The sequence below is a fragment of the Ixodes scapularis genome, unplaced genomic scaffold (assembly GCF_016920785.2).
Source record: "Ixodes scapularis isolate PalLabHiFi unplaced genomic scaffold, ASM1692078v2 PGA_scaffold5__190_contigs__length_132052651, whole genome shotgun sequence".
Taxonomy (NCBI): Eukaryota; Metazoa; Arthropoda; class Arachnida; order Ixodida; family Ixodidae; genus Ixodes; species Ixodes scapularis.
Genome location: NW_024609880.1, coordinates 115677021 through 115684622, shown reverse-complemented (window position 1 = coordinate 115684622; position 7602 = coordinate 115677021). Strand labels below are relative to the sequence as shown.

Sequence of the window (7602 nt, the reverse complement as noted above, 5' to 3'; positions counted from 1 at the left end):
GCCACAAACACGACAGCGCCCTTCCACACAAGAGGGAGACGCTGAGGACAAAAACGCATCTTCTGGCGAAGCCCCTGGATGGACGTCCCTAATCAGAGCAGCTGCGAACATAGCCTTTACTATATTAAGAAACATCGAGGCATCATGGGCCCGCACAGTCACGACGATTCTGCAAATTATGATTCCTCTTTTGGGGTATGTTAGCAGGACCCTCGAATTATCAACGCTGCCAACAATCAAGTAACCCCGGAAACAGTGCACAAAGAATACAGCAGAAAACTCCCCATAGAGAAAGACGGAGCCCATTGTTTCCTTCTATCCTTCAGTGGAATGTAAATGGTTTACGCACACGTTTGCCCGTTCTCCGCCAAACTCTTGCAACTGAACGAAGAGATGTACTGGCTCTACAAGAAACGCACGTGATCCCAGGAGAGGTCCGTCTGTCTCCCTATGTCTTTCATCACAGTGCAACTCTAAGTACCGATGGAAGATCGCGAGTTGCAATATTGGTCCGTGACGATGTACACCATGCCCCCCTTGATCTTTCGGACTTGTCTTCAGAAATTGCAGAATACGCCGGGGCGATAATCGCAATTGGCCGGCACGTCACAACGGTTATATCTGCATATATTTCCCCGCATGGCGTATGGGACGCAAAGGTGCTAGAAGAAATTCACAAACGTAGCCGAGGACAGCTTATTATATGTGGAGATTTCAACGCACACAATGAATCCTGGGGCGGTAACCGAACGGACGCCAGGGGACGACAGCTCGAAGATATTGCGGCAGCCCTACAACTGCGAGCTCTTAATGACGGGTCGAAAACATTTTGTAGACGTGGAACTAACGCCAGCACAATAGACATAACGTGGGTATCTTCACAAGTTGTCGCCTTGTGGACAGCCCAACCGGACACTGGAGGAAGTGATCATGTTCCCATCAGGTTAACACACCCCAAAGCACCTCCAAGGAACCTCAAGGTCTGCAAAGTTACTAACTGGGACCTATTCCGCCAGTACCTCTCTTCTGCTATTGTAGGCAGCAACTATGATGACCTTACTACATGCATTGCGGAGTGCCTGCGGCTTTCGACGCGATCCGTCACAGTTCCAGTTACAAGCCCCTCTCCTGACCTTGAGTGGCTCAACCTACGAGCAGCCCGACGGCAGGCACAACGAAGGGCGCTTCACACCAACGCCTCATGGGACTGGACTCGCTACAACCGAATTGACGCTAAATTCAGGCGACACACCAAGGCACTTCAGCGGTGGCAATGGAGCCAGGACTGCGCATCTCTTGGTGGTCCAGGTGGAGGCAAGCGTGCTTGGAAGATCGCTCGAGCCCTCTCCGGCGCGAAGGTTCCACGACACCCTATTGCAGGGTTTTCAATCAAATCTGGTATGTCCATGACGGAAGTGGCAGAGCTGTTAGCGGATCAATTTTCCCGCTCCTCTATTCCACCACATCAATACCAAGAAAGATTGACAAATCCACCGCAAAGCCAGGTTAGTCAACCTCAAGACAAAGAGACATCGTTGGCAACTTACTCAGACTTCACCCTAAAGGAGCTCACTCAAGCACTCCATCACTGTCGAAAGAAAAGCGCTCCGGGTCCCGATGGCATAACCTACCAGTCGCTCAGGAACGTGGACCCTATACACCACCCAGGCATACTTGAAAAACTCAACGACATATGGAGGACAGGAGCATTTCCAGATGCATGGAAACAATCGATAGTAATTCCCATACTCAAACAAGGGAAGCCGATAGAAAAATCCTCATCCTTCAGGCCGATTTCCTTGATAAGTTGCTTGGGAAAAGTTCTTGAGCGAATGGTTCTTCAACGTCTAACCTGGCTTTTGGATAGAGTGGGTGCCTTCTCGCACGAACTTGCTGGCTTTAGAGCCAAGAGGTGCACTGCGGATGCAATAGGAGACCTTGCCTCAACCCTAGAAGAAGCCAAGGCTACGGGGCAAATGGTACACTGCGTGTTCCTCGACATCAGTCGTGCATTTGATACATTGCCACATCCAACCATCATTCACCGACTAAAGCATTTTGGGGTTTGTGGCAGACTCTTATCTTTCATTGAGGCCTTTCTTTGTGGACGGTCCATGAGCGTGAAATTGCCAGATGCTACTAGCACATCTAGACATATTGCTCAAGGGGTACCCCAAGGAAGTGTATTGAGCCCTCTGCTTTTCAATCTTGCCATGAGCGTCCTCCCTCGATGTCTTCCAGCAAAGAATCGAGCTCTTCGGATTGGCATGGCAATCTACGCGGATGATGTGGCGTTGTGGTGTGTCGGACCCTCAAGGAACGCTATAGGGATCCGTAATCGACTCCAGGTGGCACTGGACTCTACTGCACTGGCCATAGCGCAACTAGGCCTTACTCTATCTGCGGAAAAGACTGCCTCACTCCTCTACCGACCCACAGGCCGAGCACCACAGAATGCCCTACGTCTAAAACTTGCTGGAACGCCAGTTAAAAGGGTGAAAATCCACACGTATCTCGGCGTTATTATCGACGATCGGGTGACATGGAGACCTGAAGTACGCAAGAGACTTCAACGTTGCCGTCAACTGCTACGTGTCGTTAGACAGCTTGGAGGCTCCTCCTGGGGTGCATCACAACGTGCACTACTTCAAATGTACAAGGGGCTCATCATGTCCAGGCTTCTCTATTCACTGCCGCTACTGGCTGTTGCAAGGGCACAAATTCGAGACATCGATACTTTTCACCGGTCCGCACTACGAAGCTGCTTGGGACTGCCTCCTTCAGCAGAGAACGTGGCCACAATTGTTGCAGCGGAAGAATGGCCGCTGTCTTTGAGACTTGAAGACACAGCGCTGCGCAACATCGCTCGTATGAGCAGTCTCCCCCCTGCGGACACAATCCTTAAACATCTCTTTGCCCGGCCAAGCGGCGCGGCCTCGTCCCGGCGGAAACGCCAGGCGACGGGGGTCGATGACTTCAGACGACGAAGACGAACTTCGGCAAACATTTGAAAAGTGGCCTATCTTGCCACAAGAAAAACAAGTCATTCCGGACGCTGGACACTCCTCACGCGGATGGGGTCGGCGACCGCAAAAGTGGCACGATTCCGCCCCGCGCCCAAGAGCGCGCGCGCCCGGAGGAGCATCCCGAGGCACTCGGCTTGTAAAAACACGGGTGAGTCCACGCGACTGGTGGCGCGGCGAGAAGGAAACCTTGGAAGGTGAGGAGGAAACATTTGCGGGGGAGGAGGAAACGGCAGGAGGCCGCCCTCCATTTTGACGTTGCATGTTCGAATTTGACCTCAACTGGCGGCCATCTTGTCCACGGCGAACGGGAACCCTTTGTACTGCCTCAACGGCCTGTGTCGACTCGGAACGCGGAAGACATGATGAAATTTGGCGGTAACGATCGCAATCTCGAGCAGCCCGTTCGAACTGTTGTGCCAGAAGCACGATACGTTCGAGGCTGGGTAGTCCAGCTTCCGCAGACTCTCGGATTACCCGATCTTGTACCTCCGATGATAATAATTCAGCCAAAAAAACTTCCGCGATGCGGGTTTCAAGAGACTCCCCAAAATCACAAAAAGAGCCGAGGTGCCGTAGGGCACCAAGGTACTCAAGGACACTTTCTCCCTGCGACTGGACGCGGGTGAGGAATAACCTCCGTTCGACAACAACATTCTTTTTGGCAGCGAAATGCTGATCAAGCGACGTCATAAGAACGTCAAATTCGGAAACGGTCTCGCTATGTGCGAGGGCCGTGGATGGAAACGTTGAAACTATTCTTTGGCCTTCGAGACCAAGCAAGGACCACAACAACGCGCGCTTACGCTTCGGCAAGCTTTCATCAGCCTCTAGGACTACAAGATAATTTAAAAACGACGCTTTCCAATTTAACCAAGGCTGCACAGGGGCACCTGGCGTGGGAAGAAATGGTGGAGGTGTCGGGAAAGAAGCTGTTGCCATTTTTTGGAACTTATGAATGAGTGAAGCCAATGGCTACATACGCATATTTGATGGACAAAATATCTATTATATCTATTCACTTCGCCTTTTAAAGTCACTTGGGATGTACTACATGGACATGAAACATAGCGACGCTATCGTCTACTATGGCTATGGTTGGGAGACAAAAGTTGAAAACGAAGGTGAAAATCCGAAAAAATTCCACCGAAATGGAAACGAGACAGTTTCTCCGAGTCTCGGAAAATTAAGAACGACGCTTCCGTGCGGTGCGCACTACTTACATGAAAGAAAAAGAACCATTCGAACGGCCGTTACGGCGTTCGAAAACAAAGAACAAAGGATGGCGTTACGCCTAACCCTACTGGCGTTCGGAATGGACCATTGCCGCTCGAAACGGAACGTTAAATGTCGCTATGCATCGACAGTATTTTCATGTACTACATATGCAAAAGATGTGGTGGATGGGAATATTCAAAAGGACCTCCTTACATTTCGAACGTTCAAATATTTCCTAACACACAAAAGAAAACTATACGTGCCGGTGCTGCCACCACTCATCTCCGGCACGGAGTCTCACATAAAAAAACTCACGAGGGCGAAAATGGAAAAAATGCAAGAAAATACCTCGTCGCCAAAATGTAGTGGTTATAGCTCGTCGCTAAGATGTTGTGGTCGCTTGGGGCCATTACGAATGGGTGGAAAGAGACAGGGAAAGCTCAGATAAAGACAGCGCCCCGAAAGGCCTGTAGAGATGCTGGAAAGGCTTACATTGCCGGCGCGTGGGCAGCGGGGTGCCGAGGTGCGGGGCCCAAGGCGGGAACCCCGACGAAAGGAAGAGACGTCACACCAGCTCGGAGTTTTTGTGAAGACTGTTCTATTTTCAATATGTACACATCAATCCCGAGACAGCGCGCGCCGCTGTCAAGCACGTGCACCATCTCGTAGTAACGACACAAACCATGACTTCTTGCGCCATCTAGCTAGTTGATGGCACACTACACCCCATTTTTAAAAAAATGAAATTACGAGAGCACCTCAGCTTTCTTTCATGATGTGAGAATGCGTGAGCATTACCTTTGGCCGAGTTATATTGACGTCAATGAGCAAGGTTGACCCAATGAATAGCACACTAGTTTTGCGATCATGAGAGCCTAGGTTCGAAACCGGGCAGGGGATAATTTATTTCTAGGTTTATTTTTTGTTCGATCACGTGATTAATAATTAAGTCACATGACGAAAATGATAACGTGTCAGTCAGTCAGAAAACGTTTAATGCCATAAAAGAAAAGAAGTAAAAAAAAAAAAAGTAAGAAAAGAGGGAAGGGGGTATGAGGGAGTGCGCCGGTGATATCAAGATCTGGACGCTGGCACTAAGGAAAGGTAACTGAATCTAAATGAATATGTCCAGCTTGGCCTCATAGATAAAATCCAGGAGACCTTTCAAGACTCTTCGTCTGTCACTCTCGGAGCCTGGTGGATGTGTCCACCCCTCCATAGATGCGATGTTTGTTGGTCGATGTCTTGCCCTTATGTCTTTGTACTCTGGACACTCCCACACCAAGTGAAAAATGTCTGCCTTCACGCCCATATTGCACTTGGAGCAAGTTCCGGATCGTTTTCCTTGACTCCAAGATGCGATGCGCGCTGGTGTTAGTGCGGTGTCCGTCCTCACTCGAGTCAGGAGAACTTTCGCCCGTCTTCCAAAACCCGTGCAAGGGAGCGGATCTGGGTTTTCGGGGAGCTTCTCTTCGAGTTTTGCTAGATAGACTTCTCTGATCTTGGCCCGAACCTCGCCTGGATCATATTCTTGTGGTTCCCAGTTGGCCTGTGCCCGATCGCGAGCGTGGCCGTAGCCGTGGTCATGTTGTGATGCAGGTATGTCGTCTGAACCGCGGGGAAGAATAAGCGACGCGCGGGCCAGGCGATGTACCTGTTCGTTGCCGGGTATGCCCGCGTGACCGGGAACCCATGCAATTCTTGTGGAGGTGCCTCTTGAAGCTAGTTGAGAAGCAAGTTTTTTTATCGAGCGGACTATCCGGCTTGGACTGTTCCTTATTCTACATTCCTTCACCGCCTCTTGCGAATCTGTAAATATCCGGAGATTCGTTGTTAGCGGGTCGGGGAGTGCGAGGACCGTCTCGAGGGCGAGGCGGATTGCTGTGAGTTCTCCTCCTTTGGTCGAGGCGCCTTCGGGAAGCTGCTTGGTAGCGCTGATTTGTAGGGCAGGGATGGCTGCAGCTGCCGTCTTCAGGGTGACGGGGCCGTCTAGCGATGCGGTATCCGTGTAGGCAGCCATGATGCAACTCGGATCCCATGCTTCTACCATCTTAGTGTGCGCCTTGGCTTTACGTGTTAGCTGCTTGGTGTCCCCCTTGCGTGCACTAGGCTTGTTGTCGGTGATCTCCGCGAGGTCTTCCCATGGTGGAAGTTGCTCGGGTAGTTCTGGAAGGTTCTCCGTGGGTCTGTGGAGAAGCTTCATAATCTCTCTGCCTGGTCCAGTAAGCTTGAGGCGCTCACTGTGGGCAACCGTGCGGGCCGTCACAATGTCATGGAGTTTGTTGATACCGGCTTGTTCCCGCAGTTTGCCGAGGGGGGTAAACTTAGGAAGGCCGGTAATTACACGCATTGCTTGATTGTTTAAGGTTTCTAGTTTCTGCCACTGTCCCTTGTTGAGCCAGTAGTGGCGGGCTCCGTAGACTACGCGCGAGACTACGAGGGCTTTGACCATCCGTTTGGCTACGTTTTCAGTCGCGCCTCCTCTTGCGCTGCATATACGCCTGATTGCGTTGAGCGCGGAGTTGCAGTACTTGATTGTGTCTTGTAACCAGATGTCTCCCTTGCCCGTTTCTTCGATCGTAATCCCTAGGATCCTGACTGAAGGGGAGGGTTTGATTCTTTTACCCGCGAGTACGAGATTAAATCGTTCTGCAATCTTGGCATTTCTGTGTTTTCTTGGTGCCACCACGGTGTAGTGGGTCTTTTCTGCAGAGGCTTGCATTCCTACCCTGGCTAGGTGAGCGTCGACTGTGTCGAGGCCTGCTTGAAGTATGTCTAGCTGCTTTGCAATGTCTTCTCCTTTCGTCCACATTGTGATGTCATCCGCATACACGGTAAAACCAAGTCCAGGTATTTTGGCGAGCTCATGCGGCAGGGCTGCCATTGCGAGGTTAAATAGTGTTGGTGAGAGGACGGAACCCTGAGGGACCCCAACTCGGTTCATCTTCGGTTCACTGTCGTGCGTGCCGCAGCGGACCGAAAACGTCCTTCCTTCTAGAAAGCTCTTGATGAAGTTCAGCGGCCGTCCAACTATGCCAAATTGTCTGGCTTCGCTGATGATGGAGGTGTGGGGTACAGAGTCGAACGCTTTTTTGATGTCAACCGCCACGACTGTTCTTATCGCCGCGCGGTTGAGTCCAATATTTCTTATGACTTCTGCCGAGATGAGGGCGAGGCTTTCCTGTGTTCCGAGGCAGGATCGGAAACCAGTCTGGGAGGGATGGAAGGTGCCAGAGGATTCTAGGTGCCAGTCAATTCGTGCTAATACCATCCGCTCCATGACCTTACAGGTACATGAAGTTAGCGAGATGGGTCTGTAGTTACTGAGTGATCCCTTGTCTTTTCCGGGTTTTGGAATGGG

The 7602-nt window shown here is 51.1% G+C and overlaps 2 protein-coding genes across 2 annotated transcripts; both read right to left on the bottom strand.

The window, feature by feature from the left end:
* Positions 1–2780: 2780 nt before the first annotated feature.
* On the bottom strand, positions 2781–4214 carry LOC120843091. Its single transcript, XM_040214322.3, has one exon. The coding sequence runs from the start codon at positions 3963–3965 to the stop codon at positions 2781–2783; it is 1185 nt and encodes a 394-aa protein (XP_040070256.1). The 5' UTR covers positions 3966–4214.
* A 1141-nt stretch (positions 4215–5355) lies between these two features.
* LOC120843090 lies at positions 5356–7053 on the bottom strand. The gene has a single exon (XM_040214321.1). The coding sequence runs from the start codon at positions 7051–7053 to the stop codon at positions 5356–5358; it is 1698 nt and encodes a 565-aa protein (XP_040070255.1).
* Positions 7054–7602: the final 549 nt, after the last annotated feature.